Source organism: Anser anser, assembly GCF_964211835.1.
Source record: "Anser anser genome assembly, chromosome: 1".
Taxonomy (NCBI): Eukaryota; Metazoa; Chordata; class Aves; order Anseriformes; family Anatidae; genus Anser; species Anser anser.
Genome location: NC_139720.1, coordinates 90958427 through 90983173, shown reverse-complemented (window position 1 = coordinate 90983173; position 24747 = coordinate 90958427). Strand labels below are relative to the sequence as shown.

General features: G+C 43.4%; 1 protein-coding gene across 1 annotated transcript; it reads left to right on the top strand.

The window, feature by feature from the left end:
- Positions 1-9: 9 nt before the first annotated feature.
- On the top strand, positions 10-19195 carry TAGLN3 (transgelin 3). The gene is made up of 6 exons (XM_083843372.1): positions 10-2800; positions 7862-7977; positions 8427-8608; positions 9487-9661; positions 14367-14469; positions 18630-19195. Exons 3-6 carry the CDS (start codon positions 8429-8431, stop codon positions 18769-18771), a joined length of 600 nt encoding a protein of 199 aa, XP_083699498.1. The 5' UTR covers positions 10-2800; positions 7862-7977; positions 8427-8428; the 3' UTR covers positions 18772-19195.
- Positions 19196-24747: the final 5552 nt, after the last annotated feature.

The window sequence follows — 24747 nt, the reverse complement described above, 5'->3', positions numbered from 1 at the left end:
TTTATTTAGGCTTCAAAACTGAAAAGAAAAACCCAAGAAGCTGTGATGTTAATAATGATAATAGTAATTCCAGTGTAACAATTCCCTAACTTAGGTTATCTAGCTCAGGTTACTTGACTGAGGAATTATAACATTCCATGAAATTTTGTTTCCAAGTATTTCTGTTTCTGAGGGGACTAGACCTTTTTTCTGCCTGTATGAATATGCAGTTCACAACTTTCTTAAACTTTGAAGCTTTAAAACCTCTTGAAGAAATTATTTAGAAAAAAAATTATGATAACTTAAGCAAATTGCTCATCCGCTTCCATTCCTGAAGTTTGAGCTGTATTTATATGTAGTCATTCAACTGTTGCTTATAATGAAATCTGAGAAGTAGATTTTTGTAAGTTTTAAAAGACACAGGTAAATCAGAATTAGTTTATTTCAAAATTTTCTGCTCATAGCTTACCTATGACATTTTTTTAAACTAATTTCTGTCACATCTCTCAGATGTTTCTTTAGGGAAGAAAAAGTTGAAAAAAGTGGGATGCGGTAATTCAGGAATAATTGCTATCAATTAAGGCCTAAAGTTACCAGTTCTGATAGATGTATTTTTGTTCATATTTATTTTTAAAAAACTTAGTAACTGAAAAGTTTTGAGCCTTTTTTTTTTTTCCTGAATTGGGTCTTATACCTATAAATGTTCAATTTAACTATAGTAGTTCAGGCAGGGAAAAGTCTTTATATGTCTGCATAATTTGGCACTATGTAACTTGCTTGAAATAATTGCATTGTAATCTTTCAAAGCTTCACTTTAGCATTTATTAAATAATTCATATTTCATGGGTGAGGCCTTTCTGTTGGCAGTGCCTTAGAGCAAGATAGCTGAAAACGAAGTGGAGCAGTTGTGTGAGGGGTTTGGAGTTGCATTTTTTTTTTCTTTCTGTTGTTGTTCTTCTGTAACAGCATATAGGTTGGAAAAAGCGGCCTAACTGGGTTGACACAATTGTTGAGGATACAAAACTAAAGCATCGGTTGCTTAAACCTCAGCGTTACCAAAGCTTAATCATAGGCTGTTTGGTTTGATTTTGTTGTGCTAGTTGTACTGTAGATCTCTGTTTTCCTTACTTTTCTGCTTGCTAAATGGAGATGAGTGATAACATTTACATTACAGTTACAGCCAAAATTTGTTACATACAGCATAAATGTGAAGGCTGATTATACTTTCTTAATTACAACAGTATTTGAGGTGGTATATTGAGATTCAATGAGTGCTAGTGCCCTTCTTTGTGCTCACCACTTAATAAATTCAGTGTCTGATCCAAATGCTGGCAGTTTCCAATGTGAACATGAGGAAAATGGCTGTGCCTGCAACCAGAAGTACCACTAGAACTACTAAGCAAATTGACAGGAAGAAGTACGTCTACATAAGGTCTACCTCGAAGCCACCTCTTCATATTTGAAGTACAAAATATTGGTACTTGAGTTGCAGGCACAGCATTTTCCTCGTGTTCATGCTGGAAACTGCCAGCATTTTGGTCACTGCCAACTTATTGTGCTCAAATGCCTGTAAGAAGGGATAGATGATAACTGGTGTGCTCCCACACGTTCTCTGTTTCTGTGCTGATGTTGCCAAAGCTGTTCTGCTAATTGCAATAACAAAGTCTGAAGAAAACTGATGTTATGGCACAGCTTTCTTGCTGTAGCACTCCTGAAACCACAGGGTTTCACATCCTACTTGTGACCAGCTCTTGACCTATCAGGAAGTCTTAACAGTCTTGGGTGAAGTAGTATTCACACGTTAGGGTGTTGTTCTGATCCTGTTTGGTACTATGTTTGTCACCTGAGTTACTGCCTGTGGCAACTCCTTCATTTTTGCCATTAGATGCCTGCGTAGTGAATTCATTTCAATGTTAGTCATGTTTAAAAATAAGTATGTCTCTCTTTTGTGGAAATACTGCATTAAACTTGGGTGTTAAATATTTGGAAAGTTTTGCATAGTGCAAATTATTAGAAGCCTTTGAAATGAATTATGTTCTGGGTTTATTGGTTTTATTTTTAATGGACATCTGATTTGCTGCCACGTACAAAGTATATTTTATGAATATGTAACATGCATTTCCTCAGCAATAATCTGTGTTTGCATAGAATGATCGGAGTCCTTCATGCTTTCAGATTTCCCAATATAAGTAATTCTACCTTGTGGTGCTTGGGGGACTGGTTTTCTCTGCATACCTTAATCTATAGTTCTTAATCATTTTCATTAATACACTCAGCTTAAGTTGTTAGCACTTTCATTGTCTTGCACTTTTGGTAGGTCTGAAAATGACTTCTGGGCTCACCTGTCACTGAGTGTCGTACAGACATGTTGGGACTGACACTGCTCTCACAGCACGTGGAAGCTCTAGACACCAACTGAGCAGCACAGCTGCTTCTGTTGTTGATTTTGATCAAACAATACTAGTTGAATAAGCACCTGGAGGTGTTTTTCTTACACGTAAAGCTCAAACTCCTGCTGAGGAGTTAATTATAGTCATTCAAGTTTCATGAGTAAATAACCAATCCTTTACAGTTAGGCACAGAAGCTTGGTTACCCTGTAATACCAAAGATGCAAGTGATATATTTAATTAAAAAAAAAAAAAAGGCAGTATCAGCTGACTTCAACTGTCCCTGGACTTCAGCCCTTAGCACCATTTTTTTTTCAGATCTGTTGCAAAATCTGTGAAACTAAAGTTGTCAAAGTTTTATTTTGCCTTCTAACGGGAAGAAAATGGCGAGGCGTTCTTTTGCATGTATTTGGGATTAAACTGCAATAGACCGGTATGTATTGAAAGAGTCTATAAAGCTTATTAAACTAATTTCCTAATAAGCAAGTGCTTTTGGTCTCTGTATATATCGAGCTGTGCTGATGCAACTTCGTATGCATGTATTTTTATCTTGTCATGTATTTGGCTTGTTCTGTCTTACTTCATTTCGCTTTGTAGTGCAATGCAGCAGCTTTTTTGTGTGTGTGTGTGTGTGAATTAAATGGTAACATGTTCCATGTAGTTTCAGTTCAGGCAGTTTATCTTCTCTTGCATCAACCCTGAATATCAACAAAGCAACGCTCACAAAAAATCCTGGCTGGGTAGGCCTTGGAGGAACTGCCTCCTGCTGTTTCATTTTTATGTTAATTTTGATTACATGCTTTCTCCTGGACACAATTACTCAACAGAGTGAAGAGATTTATGGTACCCTGCTTTTCTTAGCAAATAAAAATGTGCTAGAGAGAAACTTTCAACTAGCCATCTCTGCAGCTGCTCAAACATTTTCAGTGCTCTAGTCAGACTGCAATATGCTGTTAAAAGGTTTTCTGAACCAATGCAAGAGTGGAAGAAAAAAAAAGCCGTAAGGAATAGTAGGATTTGAACTTGATTTTTAAGTGTTACTCAGTTGTGCTGTTAGAAAGAGGCACCCTTCAGAATTATCAACAAATATATATATATATATATATACATATATGTTAAAGCTATGTGTTTAAAGACGATGGTTTCCCTGGAATGAAAAGAGGATTGTGTGTTTGAACTGTCTCTAAGATAAGCAGTCTCTGGTTTGGGCTGATGTAGAAATTTGGTCAGATGTGTAAGAATGTAGAATTTCACTAAAGCTCTGTGCAAATTCAACAGCTGTAATGGACACGTACACAAATGCTAAAAATCAGAGCGCCATCTCCTCGTTCTGCCTTTGTTCTCGAGCCCAGCTCTGACAGCTAAGGTGGAGGGAACTCGCTATTCTGTCTGACAGCAGGCAGGTTGCCACCTGCATTGCTTTAATGCCACCGTGTTTGCTGGGGGAAGAGATTGATGGCTGGGAAGAGATGGAGATGAAGGACAAAAATATACTGCTCACAGATTTACTGCTCCTAGGTCAGTTCCTGTAGCATAGATTTACTTTGCTGCTGTAGGACCTCATCTCTCCGCAGTATGTTTGCCTAGAACAAGAATGTTAATTATAGCCTTGGATGTGTTAGGCATAAATCTAAATTACAGGACCTATTACAGTGTAGTGGCAAACTCGACCTTGTATTTCTCTTCAAAGCCCTGCATATGTATGTTATATGCTCCAGTGCTTCTACCTCATTAAAGAGAAACGGGAGAAATGCAGCAGTCGTAGCTTGTGATCTCCTCACAGGGTTGTGAGGAATAGGCACATTCACAGCCTGCTGCAGTGTCTTGTGTTTGGCAAGGGGATCTGCCTAGCTCTGCGTTTATATTTGGAATGAAAAGCAAATGACAGCTGCTGAAACTTCCAGTCACTTGGTTCTGAAACTAAACTACAGATTTAAAATGTTTTTCGGCTGGCACTTAAAAGGTTGTGCTTTTTTTGGGCCTTCTGACCTGCCCGAAGTTGTCCACTTGCCTCCCACGGGGCAACGTGAGAAGGTCACTGCGGTCCGTCGGGGTGGAAGCAGGTGCCGGTGTCTGTGGCAAAGGTATGCTGAGCAGCAGCACGCCTGGAGGTCAGAGCGATGTGAGTGGCCTGGCCGGACTGAGGTCCTGGGAGAGCAGTCCCTGAAGGACACGGGCTGTCCAGGATCACCTGGGCCTCGGGAGAGTCCTCTCCTTTGCTTCTGGTCAGAGCAGGGCTTGCCTGGCAGAAGGCGTGCCAGAACGTGCTAGTCTTTGGATACCAATTCTAGAAGTCCCTGAAATCTCTAATGATAAGAGCAGAGCATGTTTTCAGGGGATTTCTTCTGTGTGTGTATGGCAATGTGTAATTTTCAAACTAAGGTAATTGTCAGAAGGTACTGGTTTTGCTGGGGGCAGATAAAAAGATGATACGATGAACTGCGTTGATCTTCTTTCAAGAATTATGTCGATCCACTGCAAGACTTAAAAGATCCTGAGAATTAAAATCAACAATTTGCCTCTAAGATCACCTAAATCGAAAATGCTAGCAATTGCATCCACAGGAGCTGGTTGCCAGTGGTAAGTGGTAACCACTTCTGGTCATGGCAGCCTGAGAAGATGCCTTGTTCTGCAAATCGAAGCGTCAATGCATTCTGTTCTGTCTCACAAATAGGGAGGTCCTTCCTGAATTATTTTGCATTTCATCCCAAATTTGAGCTGTTCAAACTATGCTTCAGAGACTTGCCTTCGGAGCTGTCGAAGTTCTTTTGCAGATGAAAGCAAAGATACTTGCTGAAGTTAGCCAGCATGTTGAGTCTTTGATGCTCTCTATATTTTGGATTTCTAATGAATGGTAAAGTTCTATTTGTTTTATTTATTTATTTTTATTATTAATTTTTTTTTATTTTAAATTCATGGTGTCCCCCAATTTTGATATCTCTGCCACCCAGTTTGCACAGTTAAAAAGATGGTGATATTCTAATAGCTTCTTTTTTTCCTCCAGTCTCATTCTTCTGTATGACATATCCAGGTATCCTATGCCAGATCAAGGCCATGAATAACACCAGGAGTCTCCAGAAAACTTCTCTGTCCTTGCAGCTCTCTGAAAAGGCCCTGCTTTTGCCCTGAATTCATATTGATCCTTATCGTCATCTGTGGAGGAGTTTTCCTTGTTTTCGTTGTTTACTCATCAAAGCCTGCATGAGCTGGGACATTACTTAGAATTTGGGCTTTTTTTGTGACTGCTAATTAAGATTAAATAGTTCAGATGTGGGAACACATCCTGTACAGACTGAATGAAAATATACAAGATCATTGGTTTCTAATTTGCAGTTGTATTATAGGACCTACTAGTTAGCCAGCTTTTAGTCTCTTTACTGTGTCACGTTGCTTCAGAATCAGTTTAGTTCCCAAATCGACGTGTCAGGCAGTAACCAAGTGCGAAGCACTGCAGAGCTTTTAGTAAATTGTGTCAGCACCGTCTCTTTTAAAACCAAACTCGTTCCATTGTTTTTCCCAGGGTTGATGACACAATAACAGGCTTATGATTTGATTACTTATACTTTGAAAATATTGGTACGGGACTGGCGTTTCTCCAACCCTCTGCAGCTTTCCTGGTTTTCAAAGCCTTATTAAAAATTGATATTGATGGCCAAGATGGCTTTTCAGCTGCCACGGTACGGAACAATCCCTCGAGAACAGGTTGCGTAGCCAACATCTGTGAAAGGGGAGACCTTTGCTCTGCAGCTTAGGAGAGTTAAGTTACCCACCCCTGCCCCCAAATCGGAAAGGGGGGCAGAGGCTCATGCAAAGGGGCATGACTTTCATGAAATCTCATTGCTGGTGAGCACCAAGCACCCCGATGTGACCAGAAACAGACGAGCCGTCTTGGTAGCTCCCTTTTAAACAGAAGAATGCAAAAAGACTTGAAATTACAAAATGTAGTTTCTCGTTCTTTGTGGGATGGCCAAAGAGCACTGGGCCCTTAACCATTGCTTGAAGGGGAAGGCCAGCAAATTCACACGTTTTTGTTTACTGTTGCAGCTGTGGTTTATTCCTTCTCCCATCTTCAGGCCTGGTTTGCCCTCTTGGTCCCTGTGCATTTGCTGAGCTTCCAGCAGCGCGTGCTCTGGGACAGAAAGCGCTCAAGTAATGGCCTCGTCACGTAACGCGCTCCGAGTTATGTAATCAAGTGCTTCACAGGGGCTTGAAACTGCCGGTGCACAGAGGAGAAAGCACTAAATGAAATGCCTGTGGAAGACAACAATGAATTAGGACATCTATTAAATATTTCATCTCTTGAGTGTTCTCAAGCCCAGGAGCACCCCAAGCAGTATAAATCTGAGAATTCATGGTCTTAAAATGAGGAAGCAACGGATGAGGAGACCATTATGAGGTAGATATACAAGGAGCTGTACCTCTTTCCTCCTTTTTTTTTTTTTTTTTTTTTTTTAAAGGCAGCAGCAGGCATTTTATTGGCAAAGCTGACTGTGAATCCACCTTGGGTTTATCGATCTCCTTTCATACCCAGCTGAACGTGATTCATTTGCCAAATGGGAGCTGTTTCGTAGCTGGGCTGATGTGGATGAAAGACATTTGACAGCCTGGTGCAACTCAGAGACGAGCAAAATGATTTTGTTTAATAAAGAATAAATCTGCATAAATGGGACCTGAAAAGAAGTCTCTTGTCTTAACCCTTTCCTTCCCTCCCCTCCCGGCACTGCAGTGGTATAACCAAAATTCAAACATCCCTACATGGGCAGAGCCCCCTCGCTACCACTGTAGGTATGCTGACTCATATCAGCAGAAAATATGAACCTTGTGCTTTGCAGATTGTTTGCTGTTTTTTAGTGATTCTCCTTTGGTTTTAATGTTTTAACTTTTTTTCTTGGGATGCTATTTAATAGCCTAAAAAGTGATAGAGTGATGGTAATATTCTACTGCAAGCTTTCTCTTCCTTGACTTTCAATCCTATTATCCTCTTGTTGAAGCTTTTTATGAGCACTTGAGCAGGGAAGAGGAGAAATTTTTTTTCATCTGCTAAGCTTGTTAGCATCTTGATGCAGAACAGGGAGAAAAAGGGTTTGCTTCTGCTTTGTGAATAAAAATCCATGAGATGTGTACAAGTTTCTGTTGCCTTTGTTTAACAGAGCATCTGGTGAAGTCCCTCTGTTTGTACTGCTAACTATCAGGCACTGGGATGCTCGATGTAGTTTGGGTTGATACAGACTAGGTGGAGTAAAACTGAGTCTGAACAGCACAAGGCTGAGAAAACACGCCTGAGAGCAGGCTGCAGATGGGCAAGATAAACAGGCTCCCCTGGCTGTGACTGAGTAGGCAGGCCTCTTTAATGGCTCTTAGCAACGCCCCTGCTCTGACCCTCCTCATATGTGAGGGAAATCAAATCAATACACCCGGCTTCAAACCACGATGCTGCAGCAGCAGCAGGGCATTGTGGCAGCCTTCGTCTCTTAAATCCGTCGTCGCCTTTCAGCTCGCCGATCTCTGAATATCCATCCCTGCATCACTGCTGAAGACGAACCTGACTGCATCTCTGAAAGGATTCCTCGGGCTCCCATGTATAACCTCCTCCTTATTGGAAAGCATTAGGTAGGCGATTTTCAAGTGCTTCTGGATTTGCAGGCAGCTTTTAACGTTGATCCGAGAACCCTATTGTATTCTCTGTAATCAGAGTGCAAGCCTCTCTCTAAAACCTTCTCTGCTTTAAATCTTCCTTTTCATCTTCTGTGTTTGTGGTTGGGCTAGGGGAGTGTATTTCTGTTTTTATTTTCCTTTTTTTTTTTTTCCCTCTCTCTTTTTTTTAATGTTGTGGCTGATGTGTGCTTTTGGAAAAGGATATTCCCCCCCGGTCCCTCCCCTGTTCTGCAGAACAGCTATAAGAGGTGCCATACAATTACCTTCAGTGTTGATGAACAACTGTTCGACTGCCTAAACTATAGGGCAGGCTGTTCACTCTTTCATTCTTTAATTTTCCGGTGCCTTCTTCAAAGCTGCAGACCAGGATCTTGCCCACTGACTAAGTTCTGCTTTGGTTCCAGAGATGGCTAACAGAGGACCAAGCTATGGCTTAAGCCGAGAAGTTCAGGAAAAGATTGAACAGAAATATGACCCGGAATTAGAGTCCAGGCTGGTGAACTGGATTATTGTACAGTGCGGAGAACAGATAGAGCACCCTCCTCCTGGAAGGCAGCATTTTCAGACCTGGTTGATGGATGGAACGGTAAGCGTTCTGTCCAATTCTGCATCTCCATGACTTTATGTGCACAGTGAATTTGTATTTATTATCATGTGTCCTTATTTTCAGTGTTCATCTTGGCTAAACTGGTCTGTGCTCATGGCCAGTGCAGAAATGTGTATCTTAGCATCTGAGTGATGCCCTTTTGACTGGGAATCTTAATCTGGGAAAATAATTATTCTACCAGTGTACTGGGATTAGTACAGTGCTTATGATTCCTGTGAGTCATGCACATTATATATGAGTATGACTCATTCCTTCAGAGCCTTTTCTCATGCAGTTAAATGAGGTCTGTTTTTAAAATTAGATGTACAATTTTGTCTTCAAGAAATAATCATTGTCGACATAAAAAAGCGAATAGATGTAGAAAATTTGATGGACTGGTTTATGTCATAACTGTTTTCTTGTTTGGGAATCATTCTGTAGCTAAAACGTCGTATTCTGTTGGTTTACTGAACAACAGGCAGATGCTGCTGTTTGCAGTGGGCTGTAGGAATACGCTAATCATTGAATCTCTGCCAAAGTGACTGTAACAGTATTTCAATTGACATGGCTTATTTTTTTGGCTCAGGCATGTGGTTTCTTCTCAGTCATTATATAACCTTTACCAGTGATTGCTTTGTTGTCTCTAGCAGATTAGGATTTATTTGGTCAGGCTATTGCCATCAGTTAATGAAATCTTTAATGCATTTCTAATATACTTTGATTATTATCAATTCTCTTCTTTGTTTTTAATCAAAGAAATTATGTCCCTGACAGAAACCGACCAGGTCAAAAACATTTTGCAGCATCATTTCATGTGCAGAAATTGCCTTCTACTTTGGTGACTTCTTTCTACTTCTGTTTCTGTGTTTCTCTCTCAGCTGTTATGCAAGTTAATAAACAGTTTACATCCAAAGGGAAATGAGCCCATTGCAAAGATCTCTGAATCAAAAATGGCTTTCAAGCAGATGGAACAAATTTCCCAGTTCTTAAAAGCTGCTGAAATCTACGGAGTAAGAACAACAGATATTTTCCAGACGGTGGATTTGTGGGAAGGTAAAAATAATAAACTGGAAGTCAGTTTGCAATCTTCATTTTACTTTGCTTTGATGTGTTGTAATGGTGCATTTTGTCTAAGGCATATTCTCTAATATAATTATCTTTTGTTTCTGTTTGCCTTATCTCATTACCGTGTTCTTCCGGTGGTGCATTATCTCCTCTGAGAGATTTATATTACCCTGAGGGCATAATGGAGCTTTTCCAAGCTCGTGTGTTATCCAAAGGCCCATCATTCTGACAGAAATCTGCAGACCTAATAAAACAAATGCTCTCTGTGCTAATTATTTCCAAGTAAATAACTTCTAATAGCAAGTACGGAAAACCGTTATTTTGTGACGACAAGCTTTTATTGCAGTTTTCAAATTATAAGCAAAGCTCAAACTAGAGCTATAAAATGCATTGCCAGGAGCAGATATGTCTCTGTAGAGCTAATGAGGGCTCATCTATGACTAGCGAGAAGCAGAAACCACTGCTATCATCATGTTAGCTGAGCATCTCTCTGCAACAGTACAATCTTTCTGGAAAGGTCACTATGGCAACAGCAAAAAATCCTGAGTGCCCCTGTAGCTTTGTAGAAAGCCAGGTGAAGGCTCTCTCCACCCCATGCGCGAAGTGGACACCCCGTGTTCCAGCTGCAGGAGAGCTGAGTCACTTCTGTTGCGATGCACCCCTTCCTGGTGCTCTAGCAAAATGCACGCTGTATCCTGCATCTCTCTGGGTGAGGTGGTGCAAAATGCTTCGTGTAAGGGCTCAGGGCAAAGACAGCACCAGGGCAGAGAAAAGGAGGTGTGCAGAGAAGTGAAAGGGGGAGAAATCTGCCAAGAAAATGAAATGGTGAAAGGAGGAGAACAATCCATGGAGAAAGCTGGTCAGTATAGTTAGTGCGGGAATGTATGTGGAGCGAAAAGAGTGGGTTGTTTCCACAGGCTGTTGGGATATGTGGAAAGATCAGTCCTCTGAAGGACAGCTCGAGGCACAAAGGACAAGGGAGCTCTGTGCAGATGAGTTAGAGGGGAAGGATATGCTGACAGCTGGCATTGCTGGGATCTGTGATGTTCTCAGGGTACCGGATTTACTTGACAGGTCTCACCTTGGGCACAAGGGCTGGATTGTTTCTTCCAGGTCAGTGGTTTGTGTTTCATCCAATCCACCTTTAAATGAAGGGATTTTTACTTCCCTGGAGTAACGCTCTCCTCCCCAGCCTGGCAGGCTGTTGAAAGGGAAACTCCATCTATCTTGTGAAGGATGATAACAGCTCATTTCAGAGGTTTTCCTTTGCTGTCATCTGCATCTTGTAATGGCTTTGCACAATGAAAATGAAAGAACAATATGCTGATCTTTATGATGAAAAGCACTTGCTTTTAAGAGAAAAAACTCCTCAAGGTGGTAGCTCTAATCTCATTTTCTTGCTTTCCCTCATCACCTTTCTTCAGCAGATGTAAGGGAAAAAACTGGTAACTTCCAGATGCCAGAAAGTCAAAACACAACTCAAAACCCAGGAGTGAGACATACAGGACTTTTCTCCAATGTTTTTTTAGGACTTCCCAAAACTAATGTGCATCTCCTCGCTTCCCCATTCTCTTTGTATCCTCCCACTGCTCATTTCAGTGCTGAGACAAAACAGCATGTCTCTCCAGGAGCGAGTCTGTGCGAGCTTCTTGCGTCCAACCGTAGCTCTGACCTCTAGCATCTGTGCTGCCTCGGGGCTGGAGCAGCTGAACCTGGCTGCATTAGCTAGACAGAGAGGACGGTATCTTTTTCACTGTTTCATAATTACAGTATTTCTACGCTTCATAAAATATTTCCAGGCCACAACCTGTTTAAAAAGAGAGGGGACATCAGTGTATGTTTATAGGGAAAGGAAACTACGTGTGTCTGACAAAACAGTTTCTCTCTGGCACTGATTGTTTTCCAAGATCTTTTGCTTTGAGATTCTTAGTAATGATTAATGAAAATGTTTTAGTATGCAGTCTGCTGTTGGCTGTTTCAAACTCACTCGGTCCGTCTGTTGTATTTTCCTTCATCTCTGTGACTTCTCAGTCCAAGAGAGCTGTCACCTCTTTTGATCCTTTCTTAAATGTACTGGGCTGAGCAGCTTTCCCTAGTCCATGCCCAAGAGAGGGATGTTTGCTGTTTTTTACAGACACCTCCCAGGTATGTTTCCAGATGGGTAAGAGGCAGATGTAACTCTGGATGCTTGCCCAGCCTGCACAAAGCAGCGTTTTGGGGACACGGAGCAGAACAGTTCTGCCTCTGTGGGTCCAGGCCTTCCCCTTTGTGTGCCTGGAGAGGAAGGCCTTCAGGCCAGGTTTCCCCCAGAGAGAGAGGGCACCCCAAGAAAGAAGTGACCGGAGGCCCCCTCCTCCTCTACAGGACCCTGTATGAGGCTGTGCCATTCAGAGCACACCACGAAGGACGGGATGGTGAATGTCACAAGGCGACAGAGACTCGGGGTCGTTCCTCGCCCGCAGCATCTGTCGCACGCATCGCGGGGGCCCGGCGAAGCGGGGCCTCGGCCGCTGCTTTGTTTCGTCAGGTGGCACCAGGCTCCTGCTCGGGCCCTTCTTCCCCTGCTGCGTCTCCCCCTCGCTGCTGACAGATAGAGCGGAGCGTGGAGCATGGGGGAGGCTGCCAGATGGCTCCGCCGGGCTGATCGTGATGTTTTGCTACCCGTCTTTTGTTTCTCTTTTTTTTTTTTTTTTGTCTGTGTGTGTTCGCCATCATTATTCAGCTCATTCACTTTCAAATCCTTTTTCTACATCCTTTTTCATCCCAGTCGGTTACCATGCTCCTCATTACACGGGAGGCATCCCGAGGACGTTATATGTGGCATCTGTTACAGCATATGGTACATCCCCTGCTTCGGGCAGCTCCGAGTCCCCGCCTCACGCTGCTCCGCGTGTGCCTGCATACGTGCGAGATATCGGGCTCTCCGGCGGCCCTCTCTGAAGCAGGGACCCCATCCAACGCAGTCTGCTTTGACAAACACAGCAAAGCAAGGACTCTGGATGGCTGACAATTTGTTTTCTGCACACATGGTCCCCCGCGGAGAGGATTCCTGTAAACTTTAATAGGCTGTATGACTGCCACGGTTGGAAGCTGCTAGACGTTTTCAGCTTTAGGGTGCCTCTGTCACCACTGGAGGTATTTCTGAAGCCTGTTGTCATAGTCATGTCTTGAGTATCACGTGGTTTGTGTGGTTTTGGGAGTAACTCATTTCCTTATGTGAAGAACTTGCATTCAACATTAGATCCATTAACTAGAAATGTGATTTCAGGAAAGAGGAAGAACTGAAAAAGAAAGGAAGGGAAGGGAGTCGTCGAAACAGTAAAGGAGGCATTTCAGAAGAAGGGAGATGCAAAAGATGTATGAGACAAGTTGCGATAACTTATCACCTGTCACCATTGGATAGACATGTCAACTCCTAGTGAAGCTTGAGTTGTTCATTTTTGCTAGAAAGTTTTCCAAAAGTTACCCGGTTTGGACTGAGTAATGAGTTAGAGTCTGCCTGGTTTTATTTGCTGTTTTATGTTCTCTGCCCTTTTTTCACCAAGTGGCAAAATGCAGGAGAAGAACCAAGAAAATAGGAAAAATCTTCATTTTAAAAAAAATCATCTTTTTAATTAATTGGAGGAATCAACAGAAGATATTGATGCAAAAGGAAAATTTATTTTTTATCTTTGTTTTGGAAGGAGGGACAGGAGGAGTGGATACAATTTTTTAAATGAAAAAAAAAATGTTGGCAGTGGGAATAGCAACCTCTTTTGAAAATACATTTCAAGGAGCCATCTTGGAAACCTGGTGAATTTTAGGGTATTTGGAAAGCATGCATCTAACCAAATGATAGGCAAGTTCACCCCTCCGACTATAGATGGGAAATTATCCCCTGAGAAGCTTTTCTCTCTCCACTTTTTTTGGGGGGAACCCGAACAACTAGTGGAGACCACATATGGAACTTTTACTTGGCTAAAGGTGGGATGAGCCCTGACTTTTCAAAATGAGGAATGAAGTGGGATTAGGTAAGGTGGGAGAATATGGAAGGATAGTGAAAGTCAGGACTGGATGTCAGGAACTGAAGGTACGAAAGTGCAGAGCATCGACTTTTGGCAGCCTGTGAAAGGAAGCCAGTAGGGAGGATTTGGGGAGTGATTTGATGAGTAATTTGGGAAGGGCTGATTCACGTTATCTGCACAGGACCTTTCCAGGAATGCCAGGAATTCTGTCAGCACAGGGACAGTCTGGAGTTGCTGGTGGCTAGATAGTGGGACTGGTTTACAGGTGGAGAAGCTGAGGCACAGAACAGTTATTTGCCACATAGCTCTCCTTCAGCCACGTTTTACTGAGTGTATTACCGTTCCCTGTATGCCAAAGTGACCTCTTCTAAAGACAAAATTTCTGCCAATGCAATTATCTAGAAGGACTTAAAACAGCATGGGGGAAGGCATTAAAATAGCCTGGAAGCCTGGCAATGCCTGAATAGTAAAGTTTTGCTCTAGCATGATCCCTCTGACTTTTAATAAGCTTTTGCACATCAGCACCTTCATTTGAGCAACTCTAAAATAGCATTTATAATGCTGTTAATGTAGTTGTTCAGGGGAGCCGAGGGAAATAGTTAATACATTGGATGATATTGTTTGTCAGTGTGCCAAGCTATTTGTTGTGCAAGGATTTCTTATATTGTTTTCACTGTTTGGCTTTCCAGGGAAGGATATGGCAGCAGTGCAGAGAACCTTAATGGCCCTAGGCAGTTTGGCGGTCACCAAGGATGATGGATGCTACAAAGGGGATCCATCCTGGTTTCACAGGTAACACCCAAAGCACAGCTTCCCAGAGCTGTCTTCCATGGGAAGATGGTAACGCTCTCTATCTTTAGACTTTGAAGAAATTTACTGGGGAAGGAAAGGAAGAATCTTTCCACCATTTCCTTGTAATGCAGAGATTTTCTCTCTGGACTCTAGATGAGGAAAACAAATACCCAACCAGGCAGCAGCATTTTCTGCCTTTCACTGGTTCCCAGCTTATCAACATCACTGTCAGGACCATGCCTAACCATACCTCGTCGGTCTGAAGTTACGCTAGGGCTGCTGGGGAGGAGCCTTGTGGGAGCAGTGCAGTGCATCCATGCTGCTGCCTTTTCTCAGGTAGCTGTCTTCATCCCACCTTATGTGTCCCTCCTGCCCTGGGGCTGGGAAAGCACTTTTGGTACCGGGACTATGGAGCTCCTCGCCTATGGCTCCAGCTCTGGGTTCCTCCTGGAGGCAGCGTTTTATATCGAGGCTGCTAGGAGGCTGTGTTGGCATGGATGTCTGTGTGCACACATGGGGACCCTACTGGGACTGCACACAGGGAGGAGTGCAGCATCCCACCTTGGGGATATTTGCAGCACATCCATCTTGCTGTGCGAGGTGCCAACACTGATCGCTGAAGAGGCAAAATTTTCTTATCCCCTGACATCATCCCTGCCTCTTAGTCCTTGGAAGGAGAGCAATAAAACTTAGGAAATTCAGCCACCAGTTTCGATGACAGTCATCTGTTTAGCAGCTTCAGCTAATCCTCTATATCCATTTATGAAGAAAAGGGAATTAAAGTGGCAGCAGCTGTGCAGATGTGTGTGTCCTAAGAGTAGCTGGCAGGAAAGGTGACATTTTGCCCCACATCAGATAACATAAAGCCTCATGAAGAGAAGTCTGTCTTATATGTCAGCAAACCCCCACATGGAGAGACATGCTGAGAACATGACCCTTTACCTAGCAAAGAGAAGACAAGGAGCCTCTTTCCATTTTTTCTTCAAACCTAAACTGATTTCCTTCCCTGGTCACTTCTAATCTTGTGGAGTAGCACTTATCTGGGAAGAATTCTCTGTCTTGGCTAAGATGTTTATTTGCTCTAAAGCGCCGTTTATTTTGGCTCGGAAGGCTGAGAAGAAGGACAGGAAGAAAAGGAAATCCTCCCACAGTTAGCCCTCCTGCCCCACAGGCATGGTATTGAAATGAGATTCCTCCATCCAAGAGTATTTCTAATACTGAAATGACTGAAGCATATTAGCAAAAGAAGTGCTGCCTCCTGGGCATCGTTTTCTTTGAATTTTCTAATGTCTAGGTGAGGATCAGCAAAAACAAAGCAAACTTCACTTTGTTTGTCTTGAAGCTTGAGCTGGTTCAACTGAGGCTAAAGGAAACTTGAATTTTAGGTGAACAAGTGAAAACTCCTATACATTCTTCATATGAAATTAGTTTAAATTTACATAATACAGTCCACAAAGATTTGTATTTACTGAATATAATTGGTTTTAAAATTCAAATCCAGTTACAAGCTTTAATATAAACCAGACGTGAAATCACTATGACCCAGACAGGCTTATTTGTTTTATGTAACTACAACAAATTCCTACATGGAAAAATTAATTTTAATCTGGGCTCTTAATTGTGGGTGGGAACAGTTTTCTTTGGCGTAATTGGAGACACGATCACCTCCCTCCTCCCCCAGCTGTCTGCCCTGCCTGTGCTGTATGGATAACCAATGCATATGTACTGCAGTCCCTGAAAGACTGTTTTGTAGCCGCTGCCTTCAGCAAAACTGGTGTTATTTCTGTAAGGAAATAATATATGGCAGGTCAGGAGCTGTTTTCTGAGTAGCTTAACCACCCCTTCAGGCAGACCAAGACCCTCACTACCACCCAGTGTTAGTCGTGAGTCAGGGCTGTCAGGCTGATCCTTAATCACCTTAAACTGAATTGAAAGATGTCAAGATGAAGTGGAATAAGAATATCCACACATGAATCTGCAGTGATCAAGATACCCCCACACTTGGGCTAAGCTTTTAACTTTCCATTGCCAGTGTCTCTCATGCCCACTTCCATTGGGCCTGGTTGTCCTTTCCTCGTGTGCCCTGGTGAGCTTTGTGGATCCACAGCTGTTTATCTTGGGGGTTGGCAGCCTCGAGCGCTGATGCGAAGCTGGCATAAAAAGTTAACAAGTCTGTGTGGTGGTATCGTGTGCTCACATGGTGGTAAGGGTGACGGCAGAGAGGCCAAACACAGCTTGTAGTAGTGTGAGGCTTTGAGGGGAGTAGGCTTGCCCTCACCTGCTTTTCTACAGTGTCATTTAAGGCCATTTCTACTAACCTAAAAGCAAATATTAAGTACGTGTTGTTATCTGTAAGGTCATAGTAGACTAAGGGCGGTGCTTATGATCATAAAAATAACACTAGATGACACAAACTGTACAAATAATCATCTTTTATTAGGCTATCCAGACTTCCTTTTGGTTCCCTCTCTCTCTCTGATATCTTATTTGCAATTCTCATTTCCTGATCATAGATAGTTACATATCAACTTTCTGTGGAATTACTCCTTGGCACAGCTGAAAAGTCTGTGAGGGGAAAAAAAAAAGAAAGTGTTCCTGGGATTTTAATTAAATAAAGGCAGACGCAGCAAACCTGAGATTGAGTTAAGTCATAGGAGTAGTTCCAAAAACATCCTCTCTCAGAGATCCTGGCAGTGGTTCACTGCCTGTGTAAGGATTCTGGAAAAGACATTTAGCAGCAGGGAGACAGGGTGGCTTTCTGAGGCGCACCAAGTCCTGCATGCCTCCCTCCAGAGTGGCATGCTTTCTGGGAAGAGCTCTGGGCCTGAGATCCTGTGGTGGGCCTCTATAAGCCCTCGTATTAGTCTGTGCATTAATATCAGAGAAGCAATGAAGAACAACCACCAGTTGGCTGGTTGTCTGTGGCTGTTTCTTAACTTTCTGCTTTGCTTTCATGAACGTGGGTTCCTCTCCTGCGATGTCCTGAATGCCCTGAGCCCAGCAGAGAGCTTAAGTGCTCTTCAGGACACGAGCCATGGCGCTCAGCACAGTACTGGACAGACGCTCACGGAGGATGGCGTTGATGGCTTGCAATCACAGCAGGCACCTAATCTAGCATTCCCATCTAGTGGTGGGGTGGGGAGAGGAGGGGAATTGCAATGCGATGCCGTATTGTGGGGTAAGGTGATCCCAAGATAAACAGACACAGCAGGCAGACAGATTGTACCTGGGTGGGAGCCGACTGAAAGCCTCCCTCCCTTTGGGCCTCGGCCGCAGCAACAGACTGATCCTCCTCTTGTCTAAGTGGCTTGTTTTCCCCACCTTGCTTAAAAGAAAGATTAATCAAGTACAAACTTTTGTGCTTAACAGAGGCTTGACAGCCACTTCTGTCCCCAGAACTATTTTGAGGGAAAAGAGACTCCTTTTAAGGTCCAACAAATGTTCATTGATCTAAAAGGCTTTTGAGACCACTAGGACCAAACAAACGTGGTCAGTGCGTTTTGACAGAAGATAAAGGACTGGCATACAGTTAAGGCACAGGTGCAAAGGCCAAAGTCTTTACAGGAGAGAGATCTGGAAATGGCAACAGGGCAATTGTTCTGTCCTGCAGGCAACCATCATCCACTCTTGTGAAAATGAGCAAGTCACTTGTCTGCCCCATTGTTTCTTTGTGTACATCCAGCTCACATTTACTGCACTGAAGTGAATTATGCCAATGTATACTGTTGCTCTGGATGGATATCAAGCTGTATTACTGCACAGATAAGTATCTCAGTGATCAGATCCCACAGACCACAGCTTTTAAGAGCAACAGGGCATAACACAAACTTAAGCCTATTATGAGTGTTTTATACAGCATTACATAAATATTTTACCTGTCACAGCTGCTGGGGAAGCTATAACCCTGGGGGTCTTGAGTAAGAGGTAGAGTGAAATTCTGAAGTAGTGTGGGTTTGGCTAGAGTATTGCTTCTAACTGCAGGAAAGCAATTAGCGCAGCCAGTATTGTCTGCCCTGTGGGATGGTGCAAATGAAGTATTGCATTACAAGGGGAACATCTGTTAACGTAAGCCAATTTCAGATTGCTTTTCACGATCATCTGGGCATCTGCAGAATGACCGCATGTGTGTGTGTGTTGCTTTTTTGTGTGCATCTGGACAGGAAAGCACAGCAGAATCGACGAGGATTTTCAGAAGAGCAGCTTCGTCAGGGACAGAACGTAATAGGCCTTCAGATGGGCAGCAACAAAGGAGCTTCACAGTCGGGTATGACAGGCTATGGCATGCCAAGGCAGATTATCTAAAAGCACCTCTGTCTGTAGAGAAAACACTCCTTCTGCAGCATGGTCTGTTTAACATAAAAACAAAAAAGAAAAAAAAAAGAGAAAAAAAAAAAGCTCATTAGTTCTCTTTCTGCCTGGTTTTTCATATTTAACGCTCTCTAAGATTTGAGGTATTTTTGGTTTGGTTTGTTTTATTTGCAGCCGCAAGAGTTCATCTAGGAACTTGAGTTTTCGTGGTGTTGTGTGTCAGTTCACAGCACGTGCTCACTGCTGCCTCCTACTTTTCACTTCTGAACTATGCAAAGACAATTATTCTGTATTAATTTATTTGCAAAGTGTTATCTTCCACGTTCGTCTCACACCACTCTTGTATCTCAACCAGTAACCTCATTCTTCAATTCAGTGATGATATTGTTTGACCTCAGAATAAAGACATTAAAACACATCTCAGACTCGTTCTTTAAAGGAAGTAAAAGCAATGCAAACCAACCACCACGTGGTACAGTGCTGAGAAGTTAAATGTTTTGATTGTTCAGTGTGTCTTGCCTCTAACCAAATGCCTTCTCTGTGTGACTCCTTGCTATGTGTTTACAATCTGTTATATGTTCAATTTGGTGTTTATCTAAAGGCACATCCACTATGTTTTCCTAGAAACGCTCAGAAAAAAGTTATATTACCTGTTGAGTCTGAAACATGTAGTCCCTCCCAATTTAGCTTGGATTTACCTTCACCTAGAGTGATGGGTTGACTCCAGCCAGCAGCCAAGCACACCTAGACCCCTTTCCTGCAGGATGGGGAGAAAATAAAAGGCAAGAAAACGGGTGAATCAAGCTAGCTTTTTCTTCCCCTATTAAACTGATTCTGAGTATGAAAGCAAAGCAAAATAAGAATTTTATTCACTACTTCCCATCAGCAGGCAGCTATTTACTCACTTCCTGGAAAGTTGGCCCTCAGAACATGTGATGGTTATTTGGAAAGACAGATGCTATAACCACAGACATCCCCCCTTCCTCCTCCTTTTCCCTGAGCTTTTGTTGCTGAGCACAGAACCTTTTGATACAGAAAATCCCCTCGGCCAAGTTGGGTCTGCTGTCCTACCTCTGTCCCATCCCAACTACTTGTCCATCCCCAGCTGTGGGAGTAGAATAAGAAAAAGAGAAAGAGGCACTTGTACTTGACATTGTACAAGCACTGTTCAACAACAGCCAAAGCACAGGTGTGTTATCAACACTGTTTTAGTCACCAATCCCAAACACACCACCGTAAGGGCTGCTGCGAAGAACGTCAACTCCATCCCAGACAGAGCTGGTTCAGCCAGCAACAGATGAGTCTTCATGAATGCAATGCAATCCCCAGCGAGTTCTTCACTCTGAAAGGAAACTCTGTTGGAGGTGAGAACAGATTTTACTTTGTGGTAATTGATGTTGTATCAAACAAAATGCTGCAAACTAAGGAGTGTTTTAAACACAAAGGAAGAAACAGAAGAGATGTGCCAGAAGGCTTCAGATTTAAAGTCATTTGTAGTTCAAATTCAAAGAATTTGTTATGCTCACCTGTTGTAAATTTGTCTGGTCATTCATTTTGGGACAGTTTGCTGGAGAACCAGTAGGGACTGCTTTCTGGCATGGTCATCTGGCCACAGGAGCTCACCAGAGCAGTTCACCTGCTCATTAGTGCAGGTTGCCTTGCAGATACATGACACACATACTCAGGGGACACAATATTTTCTCTGTAGTTTTTTTTTTTCCTATTGATAACTATCTCTGTCAGCTTCACTTGCAAAGTCCTATCACTTCTTCCCTCCAGGCAAGTAGGAAAGGAAATGTGATAATCAAACTTTGTGGGATTTTTTACTCATAACAGAATTCCAAGAAGGCCTGAAGGCACAATCTCTGGAAAGATAACAAATGAACGGGCATTTGTTCTGACCGCTATCTGAGTGCCTAAGTGCATACATAGGGGTGACTTCTGTCCATTTGTTGCTGCCTTAGGTCTGAACCTCGTGGCACACAGTGATATCTAGTTGTCCACTAAGCAGTCCTGGAGCTGATGACACACAGATTGACATGACTTCAAAAGTTTCTACCAGCACATAAACTGAAGACGTCATTCTCCTATCTCAGATTAAGCTCTAGTCTCCCTGTCAGGAGTGTGGGATTAATACCTACCCACTTAATGCAAGCTTTGATGCACTATGGAGCATAGCAAGTGAGAAGTGATGTAAAGGTCACATCATGTGCTTGGGGCCGAGCTAATCTATAGCAGCTGCTTATGAAAAGGCCCTGCCCACACTTGTACCTCCTCTTAAACCTGCTAGGGCATCTTGACTTTTCCACTGTGCTCTTGTCAAGCACGTTTTTGGATGTTTGCTACTGGCTTAGGGCTACTTTTCTGTTACTGAGGTGAATTAGCTCAGTACAGGAGCAGATGACCACCTGAGATGATGTATCTGGGGCTAGGAGCTCACCCTGCAGCTGTGGTGGGAGGTTAGCTCAACACAAAGTATAACATGTATGTTCTCCCTATATACTACTTTAGGTGTAATGTGAATAGGATAAAAATTTTCTTACTGAAAGCAAATAAAGTGATTAAGAAAAAACAAAATTCACTGAACTTCTCTAGGCTGACAAGACAACCTCACCTTGGAGAGCGCAAACATGAAAAGCAGCCATCTTCCCCTCACAGAGACTAGAAAGTCACAGCTGTGACAGACAAAACGGCTGTATTGTCATCAGATGGATGAGAGGAGCTGGAAGACCTGTTGTGTGGGTAAGAGAGGCTCACAGCCTGACCCCTCTGCCCCACACCATCCCCACAGGGAACACAACCTGCAGAAGCCATCTTTGAGTATGCCAGCCTGGGTCCCTCCCCTCCATTAGGCTAAAGAATTGTCATCCTGTATGTCCTTCTCTCTGGAAGCACCATTTTATGTGTCACGTGCCAATTGCATTCACGAGGGCACACCATTGGCTTTCTGCCTTCCTGACACTGCACTATGGCATCCCTGGTCGGCCCTTCTTTGTCAGATTTTCTTCCTGAGCTCACAGCCAGCAGAGGGGATGGGGCCAAATGCAGCTCCCACCTCAACATAGCAGGCAGACCTCCTGGCAGAGCAGCAGACCACTTATCCCAGTGCTCTGCCTCTGGCAGTGGCAAAAACAGAGGCTACTTAGAGAGATCGCTGGAGCCCGGCTGCTTTCTCTGGCCCCTGTCCTTTGCTCTCCAATTGCATCTGCAGTTGTTGCAATAAGGCATGGCCCAGCAAAAGAAAGACTGTGCACCAATGAAATGTCCTGTCATCAAAGCTATGTTCCCTGATTAAATGTGCTTTCATTAGGTTTGGCAGTCTGATGGCCTCACCGAGGTTATAGAAAACATTGTATGCTTGCACAGTGAAAAGACAGCAAGTTTAACACCCCATATAAGCAACAAGAGCTAGGGCTCCAGGAAAGAAAATCTGCAAGCTGTGGCTGCACACACAGGACCTGTTTAGTATGGGAACAATGCTATCGAGTGATACCTGGAATCTGGCCTTTACCCCAGCTCACAACAACCACTTTCATCACCTAAAACCGTCAAACTAATCTGGCTATCTATCTGTTAATATCTGGCAGGAGGTGCTCCGAAGGTTAACCTTATCTTTCCATGTTCCCATATGATGATACAGAAATACTAACATTATTATTAATTAAATATTAACATGGTCTGGTTTTTATGTCTCCCTAGTAAAACATCCTTGCCACCAAGTTTACGAACATCTTAAGATAAGAAGTAAATTAATATAGCACAAGGATAGTTTAGTAACAAAGATGACAGGAAACATTATGGCTTTTCTTATATTAACAATAAATCACTGCAAGCTTGCTTCTATTGCATCAAAAACACTTAGGCGGGTCTCCCACAAGCCTAATTAGTCTCTATGACAACCTTCTGCATTATTCCTACTAAAAGCCTGCATATGCATTAGCAGTGCATTCATGTTGTCAGTGGTAGAGATGCACTCAAGAAATGTCAAATGCTGCACACGCACTGGTTATAATTACGCTCATGTTCAGCAATTCATAAATCACAGAGAACTGAAAGCTCTGCGACGGCATGGTATGGGGCGGGGGGCTGAAATGTGAACGAAATGTGAACGTGGTTTCACAAAGGGAGGAAAAGAAGAGCAAGAGCTTTGAGCATGTACTGAAGGGAGCGGTGTGACGGTGTGCCTGGGGGTGTGTGTTTAGCTCTGTTATATATCGGCTGAGCAACATCTCACCTCAGGCTGTGTACTCAATTTAACAGCAAGTATATGAGCAAAGGTAGACCCTCTCACACGCTGCCTATAACCCTTTGTGAAGCCTGGCTTTATCTTGAACAGCTACCCTGGTTAAAAGAAACACAAAATATTTTTGTGAGCAAGTGCTTTAAATGTCATCCCCCCCCCCCCAGCAGCAGGCAGGACCAGTAACACCTGAAGCATTGCTGCCTCTGTGTTTTAGGCATTTATCTGCCTTCATGAAGGTTTCATGACTGTGACCTCATTAAGGACAATCGCTCGGTAATTTCTTTTTAATGTTACGGTGGCATCTAATGGCCTCCTGTAAGAATGCTCCACAGGCATGTGAGTGAGGAAAGCCACACACCTGAGTGTGGAATCCAAGTTTATCCCCATTTGGAATGAGAGCAGAAAGAAAATGCAACAAATAAAGTCAATATTAAGGTCAGTTGGCTCAATTAAGCTGGAGCTTGAGGACTATTAGGCTAACACAATGTGGCATGTTTTAAATAGAAACCAGTGAGGGTGAATGGCACGAAGAGACTTTTCTCTTCAGTAAACCTGCCCGTGGCATTGCTTTGTGCGTGCCTGTGCTGAGCAGCACCCCTGTGCTCCGTGAGGAGAACTGGCTGCCAGCAGGCAGCTGCCCTCGCCGGGGGTTCACAGTCTGTCCACCGCCAGTCCAGGTGAAGGCCGCTTGCCTTCCTGGCTGCTGAGGCTAAAACAGAGCCACCAGGAAGGAAGGACAAGGGCTCAGTGCATCAGTTTCATTTCCATGGCTGTAATCGATTGTGTTTGGCTCCAGCTGCACTGTCTGAACTCGCTGCCTGGGCCTCTCTTGTATGAAAGCACTTAATGCTGACGCTCTGAGCAGCTCAGGCACTAACAGGATTGGTGGTGCGCAAGTATATCCTAACAGAAACGAGCTTTATATGTGCTGAGAAGGGCAGTGAGCACCTTGAGTGACGAAATAAGTTCAGCCACTTGCACCGAGCCCACCCTGTGGCTGCCGTGGTGTTTCCTGAGGCAGGCAGTGAGGGTCTCCGGGTGGGCAAAGCAAATCCCCAACCCCCCATCCCCAAACACGCAGGGAGAGCAACTGGCAATCCTGTTGGCACTTATCTCTGGAAATCTGTATGTTTTTGACAGGAAACCTGTGCTTTGCCTCTCAGTGGGTCTTGCTGCTCTGCAGAAAAGGCCTGTTATATGGCCACAAGGACAGCACAGGCAATTACTAAGGAAAGAAGCACAGTGACCAGCTCTCCCCACTCGAACAAGTACATTTAACTACTTAAACTTCACTGAGATCGTTCCTCCCACCCAAATCTCTCAAATAAAAACACCACAGCTCTGTGACTAAGCCCGAGCAATAGAAATTCATGAGGTAAAATGGGAGGAAAGTATTAACTATTACAGTGGGGGAAAATCACAGCCTTGGATGGGAGGTAATTCTTCTGCTCTCATCCTGCAGTGCTCATGTGACAACAGAGCGCATGATGCTGTGACATTCAAGTGAAGATATAATGCTGTTTCTCGGATACAGAAATAAATTTATCTGCAGTCCTGTTGGATTTATAAAGGAAATTAGAGCGGTGACCTTTCTCCCTAATGAAATTTCTATGAAATGGCTCACTTTGCTAGAAACGTTACTCGGTTATTTGGCATGACTAAATCCCGTGCCCCAGTGGGTCGGTGCCCTGCAGCCTGCGTGGCGGGGCTGAAGCACGTGCCCAGGC

Coding starts and splice junctions, on each gene's coding strand:
- TAGLN3 (XM_083843372.1), top strand. CDS start 8,429: ATGGCTAACAGAGGACCAAGCTATGGCTTAAGCCGAGAAGTTCAGGAA. Junction 8,609..9,486: donor CCTGGTTGATGGATGGAACG/GTAAGCGTTCTG, acceptor TTTCTCTCTCAG/CTGTTATGCAAGTTAATAAA. Junction 9,662..14,366: donor GACGGTGGATTTGTGGGAAG/GTAAAAATAATA, acceptor TTGGCTTTCCAG/GGAAGGATATGGCAGCAGTG.